Below are 18,397 nucleotides of genomic sequence, written 5' to 3'. Positions count from 1 at the left end.
GCCCCTCCTGCCTCAGAAGCAGCATCTGGACGTGTCCTCCGGGAGAGGCCAGGGCCGAGCAGGGGTGGGGGGCGGTACCCCCATGGTCACACCCAGAGCCCGGGGCTGGAAGCTCCCTGTTGAGGGGCACAGGGCGGCTGCCCCCTGCGGGCTGATCACGGGGACCCAGCAGCTGGAGGCCTGGGCACAGGGTAAGAGTCCTGGTGAGCTGAATCCGGCCCAGCCTGCTGCAGGGCTCCTTGGCTGCCCGCCTCTCCGTGCACACGCAGCTCTGCCGGCCCAGCCTGCCGCTCCTCTGCTCTGCCAGCCCCTGGGTCTGCAGCGCCCTTCAGTCCCGACAGAGCCCCCCGCCCCCCGCCAGGCCCTGTGCTGTGTCGTACCTGCAGACCCCTTCGCGCCCCCTCGGGGCTTGTGCCCTCCTGCCAGGTCCCGTCAGTTCCGACGTTCCAGCCCTGAGCTCCCACCCCCTTCAGTCACCCCATCGAGCTTTGCTGATGCTCCTCCGTCCCAGCCTGTGGCCTCCTGATGTCCCAGCCCTGGGTCCCCCAGCAACCCTGCTGGTGCCCTTCAGCCCTCACCCCCCGCTCCTCCCCTGCAGGCCCATGACCCACCCGGCCACAGCAGCTCCTGGGCAGCCTGTGTCTGAGCTTTGAATTGTAGCTGGCCACTGGGGACTGCTGGGATTGATCCGGGGGCAGCTGCCTGACCCCCAGGGAAGGTCCCCACAGCTGCTGAGCGGCCCCACCCTGCTCGGCCTCGCGGCCGGAGATCCAGACACGCCGCAACTTCCGCGTGGCGTCCACGCCGCTGCTTGTAGAGCAGTCTCTTGACCCTCGCTGGCCTGGGGGCGGCTCCCTCCGGCAGGCTCCAGGCTGCAGAGTCGAGTCGCCACAAGTGCCCACAATCCACTTGGTCGTTGCCCAGGCTGCCCCGGGTTCGGCCTCCGGAGGTGCCGCGCAGTCTGAGCCAGGCCCAGTTAGCGATCGGCCCTGCTCCGACAGCTCTTCCCACCAGGCCTGCACCTGCTTAGTCATCACACCCGCCCGTCGCCTTTCTCTGCAGGGCCGAGTCTCTCCGGGAGTCTTCGCCGCGGGGCGGAGTTAGCTCCACTTCCCAAAACGGCTCTCCGGGCGACCCAGAACAACGAGGATCCCCATCTCCTGCCGCTTTTCTTCTCTTTTACAACCCAGAGAGTCCAGAGACGTCGGCTCTTTCCTCAAAGCCGTGCTTATAGCTTCCTTTCTCCGAAAACAAGCTGACAGGGTCACTGCCCTCGTGGCCTCTTCCTTCGAGGATGAACAAGCACGCGAGGAATTTCGCCTGTAGAGTCTTCAGCCTCCAGTCCTACAAAATGACCACCTGTCTCGAAATCACTCCTTTTCTGTTTACGTTCTTCGTTTGCTTTCCACTAGGCTTCTCTCTCGTTGATGGGTTATTTGTGGGATACAATCATAGAAAACTGGGACCGGAAGGGACCGCGAGAGATCAGTCAAGTCAATGTTTGCTGCTCCATTAGAACAGGGTGCAGATGAGTGAAACCGCTGCATTAGGTTTCCGTGAAGGTTAAACACCAAATACTCTTCTGCATTTAATAGTCACGTTGATCTGTACTAGTCATACAGTGAATGAGCTGGTCCCTGGTTTGCCAGCCTCATGACCTTTATCACACAAACTGGTTATCTTCTCCAGTCAGGTTATTTCACTAGAGCTATTTTCCAAACAGCCATGTTAACTGACCTTAAATCTAGCTCTCTCCTTTAATTCATTATTGTCAGAGTCTTGTACCAGGCCAGCTTTCCATTATTTTGCCCAGGACTGATGTCAGGCTAACCAGTCTGTGGTTCCCCAACCTCCTGTTTAGAGACAGGCATGAGGTTAGCATATTACAAGTCTTCTAGACTTTTTCCTGTATCCCAGGATGTATTGGAAATTAACACCAGTGGCACAGACATCTCCTCAGCCAGCTGTTCTAGGACTTAATGTTTATCCCCTGCGGATGCTGTTAGGCATGGTCTTTAGGTACCAGTGGACTGGAAAGTAGCACATCATCCACGTGGGATTAGAGCACATCACCCTGCTCCTCTCCAAATCCAGAACAGGAATCGGTCCTGAACGCGTCTGCCTGTGTTGGGTCATTGTTAACGTCCATCTCCATCTAGCCTGGCTTGTGCAGGCAGACAGACTAGGTGATCACAGTGGTTCCTTCTGGCCTTCACATCTATTCATCTACGCCTGTATCGTTCTTAGGGTTCCTTTTGTTCCTGTGAATCCCCTTGTCCTTGGCCCTGCCAGCGTTGGATTTTTCCCTTTCTAGTTTGCTATTCCCCCTTTCTTTTGCTGCATATTGACGGCTGTCTGTTTCTCCTTTCACCTTCACGGCTCCTCACCCGGGTGGACTTGTCACCAAAATTGTTTTGAGCTTCAGGTTAAAAGTCTGTTCCTGTTCCCCTCCAGCAATATGCCGATACCCTTTGGGGATGCACGAAGGGACCATCCGAGATGAAGACATTACGGCCTCCAGTCAGTGGTATGACTCCACCGGACCCCAGTACGCACGGTGAGTTAACGCTTGGCAAAAGCCGCCCCACAGCCCTCCAGAACGGATACAATTGGACTGAAACTCTTCACTTACGGTGCAATCCCATTTCCCTAATGTCAGGCGTATTAAAACGCGGCGCCCGCCGAGGTGACCCTCTTTGCACTGTAGTCGCACAGCGTGAACAGGTGACCAACATTTTGATTAAAAAACTAGCACAGTCCAACATTATCACAGAGCACATCAAATACATGAGCAGCGGGCTAACAGGTTTCTAAATGCACTTACAAATGGGAAATCACCAGGGAGCCCCTGTGTTTCTAACGTGGTCCCCAGGGAGCAGTTCTTGGCCCAGCGGTATGTTTATGATTTTTAATCAATGACCTGGACGAAAACGTAAAATCGTTAGCGATCCCGTTTGCTGATGATACACAGATTGACGGGGGTTGGGGGAGGGTTGCTAAAGAACAAAGCGCACAGGTCACTAGGTTCGGATCGCTTGGGAAGCTGGCACAAGCAAGCAGTATGCAGCGGCTAGATGTAAACGTGTGCGCCTAGGAACAAAGGAGGCCAGCCCCATGGACCCGGTGCAGAGCTCTGTCCTGGAACGCAGGCACTCTGGGGTCCTACTGGTGGGGGGTTGGCTCTGCAGCCTTGTGGCATGAGTCAGGACCTGGGCCTGTCCGTTAGGCGGGGCGAGCAAGCTGGGTTTGACTGCCGGCCTGGCCAGCAGGTGAACAGAGAACAAGCAGCCGGCGTTTTACCTCCGCCCACAAGCGATGGGGTGCAAAGAGAGAAGAGAGGGAACTAAAGGGGCACAGGGCGGGAGGGGGTGTGATACACGAGCACACACTGACAGGCTGCCTGGCTCCACTCCCGAGCCAAGGCCAAGCAGCCAGTTGGAAGGGCAAGTGCCGGAAGGCTAGGCCCTGGGGAGTAAGGCCTGTTAGGTGTGCGTCTCTCGCCCCACCAGGTTGCAGAGGGAAGAGGGGGATGGAGCGTGGTGCCCAGCGGGCCTGTTGCAGCCGGAAGACGTGCAGTTCCTCCAGATCGACCTGCACAAGCTCTTCTTCATCACGCTGATCGGGACGCAGGGCCGGCACGCCCGCGCCACCGGCAAAGAGTTCGCCCGGGCCTACCGCATCGATTACAGCCGCAACGGGGAGCGCTGGATCTCCTGGAAGGATCGGCAGGGCAGGCAGGTGAGTGCAGCGGAGGCTCCCAGGGTTCCGAGATCGGCAGAGACTGAATCCCGGGAGACAGGGTGCCCCCTTCCCTTCGCCTGCAGCCCGTCGCTGGAGCAGCGCCCCTCTCTGTCAGCGTGGGCCTTTCCCAGGGCCCCGCCCCAGGGCCCAAGACCCCGGCCTACTCGACTATGCTGCAAAATTATCTACAGCTGAACCCCAAGCACCAGCCATTCCCCTCACCTGGCCAACCCTCCGGCCCCACGTGCATGGCGGCTCAGCAAGACCTGCTGAAATCCAGATCCGACCCTGAGTGCCCACCGTCTCCACTCTCCCCTGCGGTGTCTCCTCTCCTCAGCTACCACCGGCAGAGCCATCTCGACTGTCTCGAGTGCTCCGTCCGAGGTGGATTGGGTGTTGCTCGTAGGCCAAAGGATGCATGGGGTAGGGCTGGGGGGATGCAGGATGCCGGTCTGTAGGAGGCTGTATTGGTTACGGTCGGGACCGTTGCCCCTCTCGGAACTGTCTTCGGACTTAGGCAGACAGTGCGACATTGGTTACACCCAGGTCATGTTTCCAAGATTATTTTTTCACCACCTCTGAGAGCAAGAGACCAGCTGGGGTTCGGCCATAATGACACGAGGGCCCTGGATCGAGCTCGGGGTGGAACGCTAACTGTTGCCGTGACGTTCTTCCTCACGGGAAACGCTCAGCAAGCCCGAACGAGCTCTAACACCGGGAACGCTGGTTGCCGGCTTTTGAGTCTCTTGTTAATGGACGGCAGACGCCCGGGATAACAAAAGGTTCCTGCTGGGAAATCCCGGCCATTACAAGTGTCTTGCTGCTCCTTGTCGGGCGGCTATTACCAATAATAATAAACAGCCTCCAGTGTGAGGGGAAAGGGGGCGCCCGGTGGTGAGGCGCAGGGTTCAGGCCCCATCGTGCCGACCGTTCTGGTCCAACGTCCTCCTTTGCCTACGTCTAGTCACTCGACTGGAATTGCAGCCACGGTCTCCAAACTGGAGCCCAGATTTTCCTTAGCCGTGTCCCCCCCCTCCCCGAGCAGTGAGCGGCTTTGTGACTGGACTTCCTGGTCCGTGCAGCCCTGGAGCCAGGCTTCGTTTCCCCAGGATCACCCCGTCCGACCCCATTGCAGCCCGTGGGTGTGTCCTGCCGTGTCTGGAGCTGGTCACTGAAGCCCCCTCTGTTTCCAGGTGATTCAAGGCAACACCGACACGTACGATGTGGTCCTGAAAGACCTTCGGCCCCCAATCATTGCCCGCTATATCCGGGTGATCCCCGTGACGGAGCTGCCCATGACGGTCTGCATGAGGGTGGAGCTCTACGGCTGCCTCTGGTTTGGTAAGGGCCCTTTGCATGGTCCCCTCTTCACGGCCTACCCAGGGCCCCTGGGCTGCCCGGCCCCGGCCCTGTGATGGGGGAATGCCGGTAGCCATGCTCCCCATGGGAGTGCAGGCCCTTCCTGCTCCCTGTGGTCCAGGGCTTGCTCCGAGCAGGAAGGAAGAGGAAATCCTGTGGACGGAGACAATGGGGAGCAGCTTCTGACCTGCTTTCTCCGTTCTCATCTTTTCTAGACGGTTTGGCGTCCTACAGCATCCCCGAAGGAGGGACCATCGCAGCCCCTGGCTCGCCGATCGTTTACCTGAATGATTCCACCTACGATGGCTTCCAGGAGCGCAGGTGGGACTGGGGCTCCGGTCTCCCTCCGGCACTGTCTCCTCTTCGTCCCTGAACCTCTCGCTACACGTGTAGTTCCAGAACCTTCTGGAATCGGCCACGTTGCCACTCGCGGGACGCGGTTGATTCTGTTCCTCTGGGGATGTGTTGGCCAGGTGCTGTCCCTGCAGGGCGTGTGGGCCGACAGTGCGTCAGACTCGCGCCCCTGGTAGCTGGTGAAGGTTAGCGGGAAGGTATAGGGTCCTGCTGGACACACAGGATGAGGGATCTGCATGTACCACTTGGTACGTGGCCAGCTGTTCTCCAGGGGGCTGCCTTCCCCCTTTGGCTCAGGGGAAAAAAGCTGTTTGTCCAGCTTCAATGGTTTGAATCTCAGCATCTCCTGTCATTAGATAATTATCATCTGATTCCCCCATAATTTCCTGCAACTGTGAAAATTTAAATTGAAAGAAAAATTAAAATGCTTAAAAAATGAACATCAATATTATCCGTCAAAATTATTTAAAAAAATCTGCCAAGGCTAGTTATGGCCACTGCTTTTAACTTTCCAATCATGCAACTTCGCATTGGGTTTCAGTAATGCCAGCCGTGTTGAATGTATGCGCATAAACGAGCAATTCCAACTCATCTGGTTTGTTCCGCAGGCTCTAGCAGTGGTCTGCAGGCAGCTACTTTCTTCTCTTCATGTTCTTGTGCTTCCTGATTGATGTTCTCACAGTCTCCATGTTGAGCTATGGCCTCATTTCTTCCCTCCGTTCATACTCCCCGGTTGTGTTTCATTTAATGCCCTCCTGACTACGCCAGCAACAGGAGATGGGTTCCTCTTCTGTGATGTCCTCATTTAATACCAGGCACTCAAGTTCACCCATCTGAGCATTTAGACTTCTAGCATTTGTATCCAAGCACTTGTGAAATGTGTCACTTTTTAGCTGTCTGCCATTGTGTGATGTAACTGAATGGGATTCTTTTACATGTGAATGTTTCTCTTCCGTTCCTACCTGTATTTTATCAACCTCCATCCTTCCCGCCACACTAGTGAATAGAGAATCTACCCTTTATAAGATCATGGCTTCAGTTTCTTCTAACTTCATCAAGTTGACTAGTTCTGGGGGAAATGTTTCAGACTTTTTTTTTTTAAAAGGTTCAGCAAAGTCAGTTCAGCTGTTCCCAAGAATGAAATTAAGGGACAATAGGTTGTTTTGTACCTGTTAAAAATGTCCTGCCACCATTTCGTTGAGAAGTCCTAGAGCGTCACTGCTGTAGAGCAGGAACATGAGACTTTACTTCTGGGTCACGCTTATGCCAGCGACATGCCAGTTTCTGTCTGCCCCGGGGAAACCTGCAAACTAGAATAAGAGGGACGGCTCAGTTGGCGTGTGCAGAGTGGTTCAAGTCTGATTGTTTCATTACACAAAGAGAAGGAATGCGAACGAGCCCGTAGCCTGATGGGTAGGGAGCTCCTTAGGGGAGGTGACTCAAGTTCAAATCCCTGTGCCAATGAATATTTAAATATTTATACAAAGTGAAACAGCGTCAAGAGGAGAGAGGGGAAAAGCCCCGCCCCCGTAGCCCGGTGGCTAGGACAGTCACTGCTGCAGATTGGCTGGACGTTGGCAAGTCAAATGTGGATTCTGTTGTGTAGGGTTTTGCCAGGCAGTTGTCGTAGGGATGGTCTAGATCAGTGTTTCTGAGTGCTCCGTGAAATCACGTCAGAACCACGTTAACTGGCCGCCCCGGTTTGTTTATTTACTGGCGCCGTGGCCACGGAGCCTCGCGGCTCCCATTGCAGCCAAGGGGAGCCGTGGAAGTGGCGTGGGTCAGGCCACCCCTTCCCGTGGCTCCCCTTGGCTACAAAGAGCAACACGGAGCCAGTGGGAGCCACGAGGCTCCGTGGCCGCGGCGCCAGTAAATAAACAAACCGGGGCGGCCAGTTAACGTGTTTCTGAATGTGGTTTCACGGAGCACTCTCAGAAATACTGCTCTAGCGCATACTCCACGAGTTCTGCCACGAGGGATGGGAACTGGGCCGCATGACCCCTCAAGCTCCCACCTGTCCGGTGAGTCTCTGGTTTGCCTATGGGCGGAGAAGGTTGTAAATGTCCCTGAAACGAGAGCTGCTGTGAGTGACGTTTCTCCGACCGACTCCCCCCGTGGCAAGGAAGTGCCCTACACGGGCGGCTAAACAGGGGACAGCAGGGACCACTCCCTCCTCCTCAGGGCCAGCTCGATCCATTCCTGTGCCCTGGGCAGCGGGCGCGCGGCCCCACCCCTCCAGCGCGCAGCTCTCCTTACAGCTGCCATCAGGCGCCCCCCATAGGTTGGCCCCCAGACAGCTGCCCGGCTCGCCCCCCCCCCTAAATCCGGCCCTGCTCCTCCTGCCGGTCAAAGTCACAGGTGGTTTGGGGTTGACCGAAAGTGCATTTTTCGGCTGTAAGCAGTTCGTCTGAAAACATTCACCCAGCTCTGCCATGGAGGCTGCCGGTCCCCTTCCATGCCCAGGCGAGGTCCAGGAGTCCCAGCCAGGCCCGTGCTGTCGGACACTGGAACTCCGGAAGAGTCTGCAGGAGCAAATGGCTGACGTGTGTCACCCTCATTCCATAGGGATTCTCCTAAGAGGTTAACTCAGGTGCCCAGCTCCAAGGCCCCATCTCTCCAGAGAGCCAGAGCTGGGGGTGCCACTGTCTGCAGCTGGTTTTCGAGGCCCCTTGCTCAGGTGAACAGTCAGGCACGAGGCCCGTCGGCCTTTACTCACATCTGCATAGAAGTCTCTTCATCGCTGTCCTTGCCCAGTCTGCAGGGGAGGGAGGCAGGTGGGGTCCACGCCAGCCTGTGGGGCAGAGGCTGCGGGCCAGCCCAGCTTGTGCACCAGCTTGTGCACTCCACTTGCACGAGGATCAGCAGCGGGACAGATTATACCTTCCTGAGACACGGTCTCAGTGCTGCTCCTGGGTGGGCAGCTCCTTACAACCCCCCCGCAGCGCAGTGGCCACAGTCCCAGGCTGAGCCAGGAGAGGAGCGGAGGCCCAGTCTGTGAGTCTCTTCCCTCTGTCTAACCCTTCTCCGTCTCTCGCCAGGCACCTGTACGGAGGCCTGGGCCAGCTCACCGACGGGGTGCTGGGCCTGGACGATTTCACCCAGAGCCACCAGTACCGGGTGTGGCCAGGGTACGACTATATCGGCTGGAAGAACGAGAGCTTCAGCGCAGGTTTCGTGGAAATGGAGTTTCAGTTTGACCGGCAGAGGAACTTCACCTCCATGAAGGTACGGCCGTCTCTCCCCTCCCCCGCCGGCCTGGGGCCTCCGTGGCTGTGGGTCTCATGGGGCACAGGAGCCCCGATTCTCCTCAGCGTCCGGCTCCGGACTGAGACCCCCTCTCAGGTTCTGTTCCTGGTTTGTTGCAGTGAGTCGGGTTCTGCGTGTGGCCTGTGGTGTCTGGCAGCGAATGGCTTTGCTGGCAGAAATGTGGGTGGACACAGGTTGGGACGGGAACGTTGGAGAATATTTTGAACATGCAAATTCAAGGTTTCCCGTTGTTTGTGGCTATGGAACAGTCTCGCCTCTGAGCAGCATCTTCCCCTCCTCCCGGGAAGCGGCTGCCCTGCATGTGGGGGTGAGGACAGGCACCCTCTGACCCCGGGCCAGGCGAGGCACCTTGGGGTGCTGTGGCATTATTGGGTGCAGGGCAGGCCCCTGCTGCGCCAGAGCCCAACATGCCAGCTGCAGCTCCAGCAGCTCACACTCCAGGCTCTGGCCACAAGAGCGGCAGCTTCCCCCCCCCCCCCAGAGCCAGCCGCATCCTCGATACAGTGCTCTGGGCAGCTTCTCTGCATCACACTAACAGAAAGAGCCTCTCACGCCGGAGCCTCTCACGCCGGAGCCTCTCTCAGGCTCCGGCCGAGTGTGCAAACTCTTGCCCCCGGCCGAGGGGCGTGTGTGTGAAACAGCGCCTGCGGGCTACAGGGAAGGGGCTCAGACCCCAGCGTTGCCCCTGCTCGGGCTGCCTTGGGCTGACAGGTGGGCTCACCACTGTGCCTGCGAACCTCAGCATCTCCCTTCGCCCCTGGCTTCGAGGGCTGCCCCACGCAGGGGGATGGGGACAGGCAGTCTAGGGTGCCTCCTAGCTAGTATAGGGTCGTGTGTCAGTATTTGGGGTCTCCGCTGCTGCCTGGCTGCCTACGTGTCTCCACCATTCAGCCCGTAACTCTGCTGTTCCTGGCATGGAGGTGCCGCTGTATTAAACACGGCGTTTGAAGTGAGCCTCACAGTTCAGACTGCTGTGTGGAACTGGCCAGCTCTCCCGCTACCTGCCCTGCCACCCAGAGCTGCCTCGTTTGCAGAGGTGGCGAGTGCTGAGTGTACGTTTCTCTCCCGCTCATCGATAGAGACGTGAAGAGCGCGGGGCCGAGAGCAGAGCCTTCTCGCCTCCCGCTGCAGAACGAGCCCCCGTTTCTGAATTTGAATCTGCCCATTAGCTCGTTTTTAGTCCATTGAATAGACGCTTGCAGACAGGACTAAATCACGCGCCTTCCAGGCCTACGAGTCTTGCGTCTCCGCGCTCCCTCCTCAGCCTCAGTTGTCCTCTCGTGACGAATACCGGACTGCGGCACCAGGGCTGTCTCTGTGCCGCCGGGGAGGGCGTTCGTTATTCTGCAATACCCTGGCTCTGCATGGGCTGGGTTCCCGAGCCGCCTCTGGCCCAGGCCGGCGTCGGGCTCACACGCCCGCGGTTGCTGCCCGTCGAAGGCCTGGTCCTGGTGTCAGCGAAGCTGCTGGGAGCTGGAGGCGAGTTCAGGCTGCTGATGCTTTTCCCTCCGGCCAGGTGCATTGCAACAACATGTTTCCCAAGGGGGTGAAGATCTTCCACAAGGTGGAGTGTCTCTTCAAGCCGCGGCTGATTGCCGAGTGGGAGCCCGACCCGGTGGGCGTCTCCACCATCTTGGATGACAAAAACCCCAGCGCCAGGTTCGTGACCATCCCCCTGAACCAGCGGGTGGGCAAGGCCGTCCTTTGTCGTTTCCACTTTGCCGACACCTGGCTGATGATCAGTGAGATTTCCTTCCAGTCCGGTGAGTCTCGCCCAGTCCCCGGGGCGTGGGGAGCAGGGGGCAGATGGGGGACCCTGAACAGGGGCTGAGGGTGGCAGCGGAATGGTGGATGGCAGATACCCAGGGATCAAGGCTGGGGAGCGGGACCTTCAGCAGGAGGAAGGGGGAGGCAAGGGAGAGACGTGAGGGGCTGGCAAGGGAGAGGTGAGGGGTGGTGAGGGAGAGGCATGGAAGGGTGGTGCGGGGGCAGTGAGGGAGAGGCAGGGGTGTGGGGGGGCAGCAAGGGAATGGTGTAGGGAGCGGTGAGGCAGAAGCGGGGGCGGTGAGGAGGAGGCGGGGGGCCAGGGAGAGGCGTGGGGGGGTGACGAGGAGGAGGCGTTCAGGGGGTAGCGAGGGAGAGGTGGCAGAGGGGCAGCAAGGGGAAAGCGGAGGGCCAGGAGAGGCATGGGGGGTAGCGAGGGAGAGGCGGGGGCGGCGAGGAGGATGCGGGGGGCCAGGGAGAGGCGTGGGGGCTAGCGAGGGAGAGGCGGGGGCGGCGAGGAGGAGGCGGGGGGCCAGGGAGAGGCATGGGGGGTAGTGAGGGAGAGGCGGGGGGCGGCGAGGAGGAGGCGGGGGGCCAGGGAGAGGCGTGGGGGGTAGCGAGGGAGAGGCGGGGGCGGCGAGGAGGAGGCGGGGGGCCAGGGAGAGGCGTGGGGGCTAGCGAGGGAGAGGCGGGGGTGGCGAGGAGGAGGCGGGGGGCCAGGGAGAGGCGTGGGGGCTAGCGAGGGAGAGGTGGGGGCGACGAGGAGGAGGCGGGGGTCCAGGGAGAGGCGTGGGGGCTAGCGAGGGAGAGGCGGGGGTGGGCGAGGCGGGGGGGTAGCGAGGGAGAGGTGGGGGGCGGTGAGGGAGGGGAGGTGCAGGAGAGGCAGGGGGCAATTGGAGCAGGCACGAGGCTGCTAGGGAGCAAGGGTGCAGCATGCACAGGGCGCAGTGGCGGGGGGGTACGGAGCAGTCGGGGGTGGGGAGCAGGAGTGGGGGGCAAGCCTGGGGTGGGAAGTTGGGGAGCAGGAGCACGGGGGGGTGAATTTTTGGCCTGTGGCTCTCAGGGGGAGGGGACGCACAGGAGAGGAGATTGTTGTTGCTTTTCCAAACTCTCCTGGTTTTCTGGTCCGTCTGCAGCCATGCTGGGCCCTGGGTCTTCACAGACAAGGGTTCATTGTGACCCCTAAAGCCGCAGCCTGAACAGGGCAGCCTCCCGCCTCTGCTCTGGCCTTCCTGGGGCACTGGGCCCAGAGCCCTTCCCAGGCCGGCCGGCCCAGCCGCCAGAGAGGCCCTCACCCTGCGCCCCTTTCTGTGACCTGCCCCGGGCTCCGCGGAGGCGCTGGAGGCGAACGCGCAGACTTGCTGGGGATCCGCGAGCCCGGGGGCGGGGGCAGAGGCAGGGAGCCGGCGACAGACTGAGCCCTGCTCTTCCCCTCACAGACATGGAGAACGTCAATCCCATGGTGGTGACTCTCGCCACAAGCACGGCAGAGCGGCTGGAGGCAGCGTCGAATGCTACTGAGGCGGCCTGGGGTAAGGACTGGGCGCTGTCCCGCCTCCGCTCCGCAGACACGCCCGGCTGTCCGGGCGGATGGACGCCCACGCTCTCCACGGGACGGTCCCGGCTGCGCTGTGTTCACCCAGCATCCTTCCACAGCCAGCAGACCGGGGCTGTGTCTGCCCTGCCACCGTGCCGGGCGTGGGGCAGGCCGGGCCACCTCGGGGCAGGTGAGCCAGGCACACATGGGCGACCAGTGACACCTTGCGGCCTACCCTCTGACATTGAGTCCAGGGCCTTTCTCCTCCCTGCGGTCAGTTCCAGCGGCCCAGGGCCACCATCGGCAAAGGCTCCAGGAGCCGCCGGCACCAAGTCACTTGAGAACTTCCAGGACAGGAGACTTTCTGATAAGCCAGCGTGCCCACCGAGTCCTGTACCCCCGGGCTGGCAGTCCAGCCCCCTGCCCACCGAGTCCTGGACCCCCCGGGCTGGCAGTCCAGCCCCCTGCCCACCGAGTCCTGTACCCCCGGGCTGGCAGTCCAGCCCCCTGCCCACCGAGTCCTGGACCCCCCGGGCTGGCAGTCCAGCCCCCTGCCCACCGAGTCCTGTACCCCCGGGCTGGCAGTCCCGCCCCCTGCCCACCGAGTCCTGTACCCCCGGGCTGGCAGTCCAGCCCCCTGCCCACCGAGTCCTGTACCCCCTGGGCTGGCAGTCCAGCCCCCTGCCCACCGAGTCCTGTACCCCCGGGCTGGCAGTCCAGCCCCCTGCCCACCGAGTCCTGTACCCCCGGGCTGGCAGTCCCGCCCCCTGCCCACCGAGTCCTGTACCCCCGGGCTGGCAGTCCAGCCCCCTGCCCACCGAGTCCTGTACCCCCCGGGCTGGCAGTCCAGCCCCCTGCCCACCGAGTCCTGTACCCCCCGGGCTGGCAGTCCAGCCCCCTGCCCACCGAGTCCTGTACCCCCCGGGCTGGCAGTCCAGCCCCCTGCCCACCGAGTCCTGTACCCCCCGGGCTGGCAGTCCAGCCCCCTGCCCACCGAGTCCTGTACCCCCTGGGCTGGCAGTCCAGCCCCCTGCCCACCGAGTCCTGTACCCCCCGGGCTGGCAGTCCAGCCCCCTGCCCACCGAGTCCTGTACCCCCCGGACTGGCAGTCCAGCCCCCTGCCCACCGAGTCCTGTACCCCCGGGCTGGCAGTCCAGCCCCCTGCCCACCGAGTCCTGTACCCCCCGGGCTGGCAGTCCAGCCCCCTGCCCACCGAGTCCTGTACCCCCTGGGCTGGCAGTCCAGCCCCCTGCCCACCGAGTCCTGGAACCCCTGGGCTGGCAGTCCAGCCCCCTGCCCACCGAGTCCTGGAACCCCCGGGCTGGCAGTCCAGCCCCCTGCCCACCGAGTCCTGGAACCCCCGGGCTGGCAGTCCAGCCCCCTGCCCACCGAGTCCTGTACCCCCCGGGCTGGCAGTCCAGCCCCCTGCCCATCGAGTCCTGTACCCCCCGGGCTGGCAGTCCAGCCCCCTGCCCACCGAGTCCTGTACCCCCTGGGCTGGCAGTCCAGCCCCCTGCCCACCGAGTCCTGTACCCCCCGGGCTGGCAGTCCAGCCCCCTGCCCACTGAGTCCTGTACCCCCCGGGCTGGCAGTCCAGCCCCCTGCCCACCGAGTCCTGTACCCCCTGGGCTGGCAGTCCAGCCCCCTGCCCACCGAGTCCTGTACCCCCCGGGCTGGCAGTCCAGCCCCCTGCCCACCGAGTCCTGTACCCCCGGGCTGGCAGTCCAGCCCCCTGCCCACCGAGTCCTGTACCCCCTGGGCTGGCAGTCCAGCCCCCTGCCCACCGAGTCCCGTACCCCCTGGGCTGGCAGTCCAGCCCCCTGCCCACCGAGTCCTGGAACCCCCGGGCTGGCAGTCCAGCCCCCTGCCCACCGAGTCCTGGAACCCCCGGGCTGGCAGTCCAGCCCCCTGCCCACCGAGTCCTGTACCCCCTGGGCTGGCAGTCCAGCCCCCTGCCCACCGAGTCCTGTACCCCCCGGGCTGGCAGTCCAGCCCCCTGCCCACCGAGTCCTGGAACCCCCGGGCTGGCAGTCCAGCCCCCTGCCCACCGAGTCCTGTACCCCCGGGCTGGCAGTCCAGCCCCCTGCCCACCGAGTCCTGGAACCCCCGGGCTGGCAGTCCAGCCCCCTGCCCACCGAGTCCTGGAACCCCCGGGCTGGCAGTCCAGCCCCCTGCCCACCGAGTCCTGTACCCCCCGGGCTGGCAGTCCAGCCCCCTGCCCACCGAGTCCTGGAACCCCTGGGCTGGCAGTCCAGCCCCCTGCCCACCGAGTCCTGGAACCCCCGGGCTGGCAGTCCAGCCCCCTGCCCACCGAGTCCTGTACCCCCTGGGCTGGCAGTCCAGCCCCCTGCCCACCGAGTCCTGGAACCCCCTGGGCTGGCAGTCCAGCCCCCTGCCCACCGAGTCCTGGAACCCCCGGGCTGGCAGTCCAGCCCCCTGCCCACCGAGTCCTGTACCCCCTGGGCTGGCAGTCCAGCCCCCTGCCCACCGAGTCCTGTACCCCCTGGGCTGGCAGTCCAGCCCCCTGCCCACCGAGTCCTGGAACCCCCTGGGCTGGCAGTCCAGCCCCCTGCCCACCGAGTCCTGGAACCCCTGGGCTGGCAGTCCAGCCCCCTGCCCACCGAGTCCTGTACCCCCCGGGCTGGCAGTCCAGCCCCCTGCCCACCGAGTCCTGTACCCCCCGGGCTGGCAGTCCAGCCCCCTGCCCACCGAGTCCTGGAACCCCCGGGCTGGCAGTCCAGCCCCCTGCCCACCGAGTCCTGGAACCCCCGGGCTGGCAGTCCAGCCCCCTGCCCACCGAGTCCTGGAACCCCCGGGCTGGCAGTCCAGCCCCCTGCCCACCGAGTCCTGGAACCCCCGGGCTGGCAGTCCAGCCCCCTGCCCACCGAGTCCTGGAACCCCCGGGCTGGCAGTCCAGCCCCCTGCCCACCGAGTCCTGTACCCCCTGGGCTGGCAGTCCAGCCCCCTGCCCACCGAGTCCTGTACCCCCCGGGCTGGCAGTCCAGCCCCCTGCCCACCGAGTCCTGTACCCCCCGGACTGGCAGTCCAGCCCCCTGCCCACCGAGTCCTGTACCCCCGGGCTGGCAGTCCAGCCCCCTGCCCACCGAGTCCTGTACCCCCCGGGCTGGCAGTCCAGCCCCCTGCCCACCGAGTCCTGTACCCCCTGGGCTGGCAGTCCAGCCCCCTGCCCACCGAGTCCTGGAACCCCTGGGCTGGCAGTCCAGCCCCCTGCCCACCGAGTCCTGGAACCCCTGGGCTGGCAGTCCAGCCCCCTGCCCACCGAGTCCTGGAACCCCCGGGCTGGCAGTCCAGCCCCCTGCCCACCGAGTCCTGGAACCCCCGGGCTGGCAGTCCAGCCCCCTGCCCACCGAGTCCTGTACCCCCCGGGCTGGCAGTCCAGCCCCCTGCCCATCGAGTCCTGTACCCCCCGGGCTGGCAGTCCAGCCCCCTGCCCACCGAGTCCTGTACCCCCTGGGCTGGCAGTCCAGCCCCCTGCCCACCGAGTCCTGTACCCCCCGGGCTGGCAGTCCAGCCCCCTGCCCACTGAGTCCTGTACCCCCCGGGCTGGCAGTCCAGCCCCCTGCCCACCGAGTCCTGTACCCCCTGGGCTGGCAGTCCAGCCCCCTGCCCACCGAGTCCTGTACCCCCCGGGCTGGCAGTCCAGCCCCCTGCCCACCGAGTCCTGTACCCCCGGGCTGGCAGTCCAGCCCCCTGCCCACCGAGTCCTGTACCCCCTGGGCTGGCAGTCCAGCCCCCTGCCCACCGAGTCCCGTACCCCCTGGGCTGGCAGTCCAGCCCCCTGCCCACCGAGTCCTGGAACCCCCGGGCTGGCAGTCCAGCCCCCTGCCCACCGAGTCCTGGAACCCCCGGGCTGGCAGTCCAGCCCCCTGCCCACCGAGTCCTGGAACCCCCGGGCTGGCAGTCCAGCCCCCTGCCCACCGAGTCCTGTACCCCCTGGGCTGGCAGTCCAGCCCCCTGCCCACCGAGTCCTGTACCCCCCGGGCTGGCAGTCCAGCCCCCTGCCCACCGAGTCCTGGAACCCCCGGGCTGGCAGTCCAGCCCCCTGCCCACCGAGTCCTGTACCCCCGGGCTGGCAGTCCAGCCCCCTGCCCACCGAGTCCTGGAACCCCCGGGCTGGCAGTCCAGCCCCCTGCCCACCGAGTCCTGTACCCCCCGGGCTGGCAGTCCAGTCCCCTGCCCACCGAGTCCTGGAACCCCCGGGCTGGCAGTCCAGCCCCCTGCCCACCGAGTCCTGTACCCCCGGGCTGGCAGTCCAGCCCCCTGCCCACCGAGTCCTGGAACCCCCGGGCTGGCAGTCCAGCCCCCTGCCCACCGAGTCCTGTACCCCCCGGGCTGGCAGTCCAGCCCCCTGCCCACCGAGTCCTGGAACCCCCGGGCTGGCAGTCCAGCCCCCTGCCCACCGAGTCCTGGAACCCCCGGGCTGGCAGTCCAGCCCCCTGCCCACCGAGTCCTGGAACCCCTGGGCTGGCAGTCCAGCCCCCTGCCCACCGAGTCCTGGAACCCCTGGGCTGGCAGTCCAGCCCCCTGCCCACCGAGTCCTGGAACCCCCTGGGCTGGCAGTCCAGCCCCCTGCCCACCGAGTCCTGGAACCCCTGGGCTGGCAGTCCAGCCCCCTGCCCACCGAGTCCTGGAACCCCCGGGCTGGCAGTCCAGCCCCCTGCCCACCGAGTCCTGGAACCCCCGGGCTGGCAGTCCAGCCCCCTGCCCACCGAGTCCTGTACCCCCTGGGCTGGCAGTCCAGCCCCCTGCCCACCGAGTCCTGGAACCCCCTGGGCTGGCAGTCCAGCCCCCTGCCCACCGAGTCCTGGAACCCCCGGGCTGGCAGTCCAGCCCCCTGCCCACCGAGTCCTGTACCCCCTGGGCTGGCAGTCCAGCCCCCTGCCCACCGAGTCCTGTACCCCCTGGGCTGGCAGTCCAGCCCCCTGCCCACCGAGTCCTGGAACCCCCTGGGCTGGCAGTCCAGCCCCCTGCCCACCGAGTCCTGGAACCCCTGGGCTGGCAGTCCAGCCCCCTGCCCACCGAGTCCTGGAACCCCTGGGCTGGCAGTCCAGCCCCCTGCCCACCGAGTCCTGTACCCCCCGGGCTGGCAGTCCAGCCCCCTGCCCACCGAGTCCTGTACCCCCCGGGCTGGCAGTCCAGCCCCCTGCCCACCGAGTCCTGGAACCCCCGGGCTGGCAGTCCAGCCCCCTGCCCACCGAGTCCTGGAACCCCCGGGCTGGCAGTCCAGCCCCCTGCCCACCGAGTCCTGGAACCCCCGGGCTGGCAGTCCAGCCCCCTGCCCACCGAGTCCTGGAACCCCCGGGCTGGCAGTCCAGCCCCCTGCCCACCGAGTCCTGGAACCCCCGGGCTGGCAGTCCAGCCCCCTGCCCACCGAGTCCTGGAACCCCCGGGCTGGCAGTCCAGCCCCCTGCCCACCGAGTCCTGTACCCCCCGGGCTGGCAGTCCAGTCCCCTGCCCACCGAGTCCTGGGACCCCGGGGTGGCAGTCCAGCCCCCTGCCCACCGAGTCCTGGAACCCCGGGCTGGCAGTCCTTCCCCCTGCCCACCGAGTCCTGTACCCCCCGGGCTGGCAGTCCAGCCCCCTGCCCACCGAGTCCTGTACCCCCCGGGCTGGCAGTCCAGTCCCCTGCCCACCGAGTCCTGGGACCCCGGGGTGGCAGTCCAGCCCCCTGCCCACCGAGTCCTGGAATCCCCGGGCTGGCAGTCCAGCCCCCTGCCCACCGAGTCCTGGAACCCCCGGGCTCGCAGTCCAGCCCCCTGCCCACCGAGTCCTGGAACCCCGGGCTGGCAGTCCAGCCCCCTGCCCACCGAGTCCTGGAACCCCCGGGCTCGCAGTCCAGCCCCCTGCCCACCGAGTCCTGGAACCCCCGGGCTGGCAGTCCAGCCCCCTGCCCACCGAGTCCTGGAACCCCCGGGCTGGCAGTCCAGCCCCCTGCCCAAAGCAGGACCGGCCCCAGCTAAGCCATCCCAGACGATTTGGCCTGGAAGTTGCCCCGTCCTCTCCTGCACCAGGCTGTTCGCGGGGGAGCGCAGCCCCCTCTCTCGTGACTCCCGTTTCTTTTCGTTTGCCTCCTCTGCACAGAGACCACGTCTGTCCTAACCAGCACCTGGGTGGGGGAGAAAGCCGACGACTCCAGCACCTCCGTCCTGGTGGGCTGCCTCGTGGCAATCATCCTCCTGCTCCTGGCCATCATCGTCGTCATTCTGTGGAAGCAGTATGTCCACAAGAGGCTGGCGAAGGTAACGTGATGGTGCCGCTGCACGTGGAACCGGGCGGCCCTGCCGGGCTCGACCAGGCACTGGGGAGTCCCGGTTCCTCGCGTGGCGTCCCCCGTGGACAGGGTGCCGTGGTGGC

At 64.2% G+C, this 18,397-nt stretch overlaps 1 protein-coding gene across 5 annotated transcripts in view; it reads left to right on the top strand.

Annotated features, from left to right (window-relative positions):
* The window catches only part of LOC102458614 (discoidin domain-containing receptor 2-like), a 64,422-nt gene that overhangs the window by 31,328 nt on the left and 14,697 nt on the right, over nt 1-18,397 (top strand). For 4 of the 5 annotated variants that reach the window (XM_075905943.1, XM_075905942.1, XM_075905944.1 and 1 more), the window contains 8 exons: nt 2,455-2,557; nt 3,510-3,738; nt 4,935-5,082; nt 5,316-5,421; nt 8,493-8,679; nt 10,238-10,484; nt 11,925-12,017; nt 18,125-18,282. In XM_075905943.1, the coding sequence (XP_075762058.1) occupies nt 2,455-2,557; nt 3,510-3,738; nt 4,935-5,082; nt 5,316-5,421; nt 8,493-8,679; nt 10,238-10,484; nt 11,925-12,017; nt 18,125-18,282 (1,271 nt within the window). Of the gene's footprint in view, nt 1-2,454; nt 2,558-3,486; nt 3,739-4,934; nt 5,083-5,315; nt 5,422-8,492; nt 8,680-10,237; nt 10,485-11,924; nt 12,018-18,124; nt 18,283-18,397 lie in introns of those variants that run through there. The other variant, XM_075905946.1, reaches the window with a different exon arrangement.

This window comes from Pelodiscus sinensis, chromosome 22, assembly GCF_049634645.1.
Source record: "Pelodiscus sinensis isolate JC-2024 chromosome 22, ASM4963464v1, whole genome shotgun sequence".
In the NCBI taxonomy this organism is placed as follows: domain Eukaryota; kingdom Metazoa; phylum Chordata; order Testudines; family Trionychidae; genus Pelodiscus; species Pelodiscus sinensis.
Note: the sequence above shows the minus strand (reverse complement) of the source record. Positions and strands in the feature narration are given on the sequence as shown.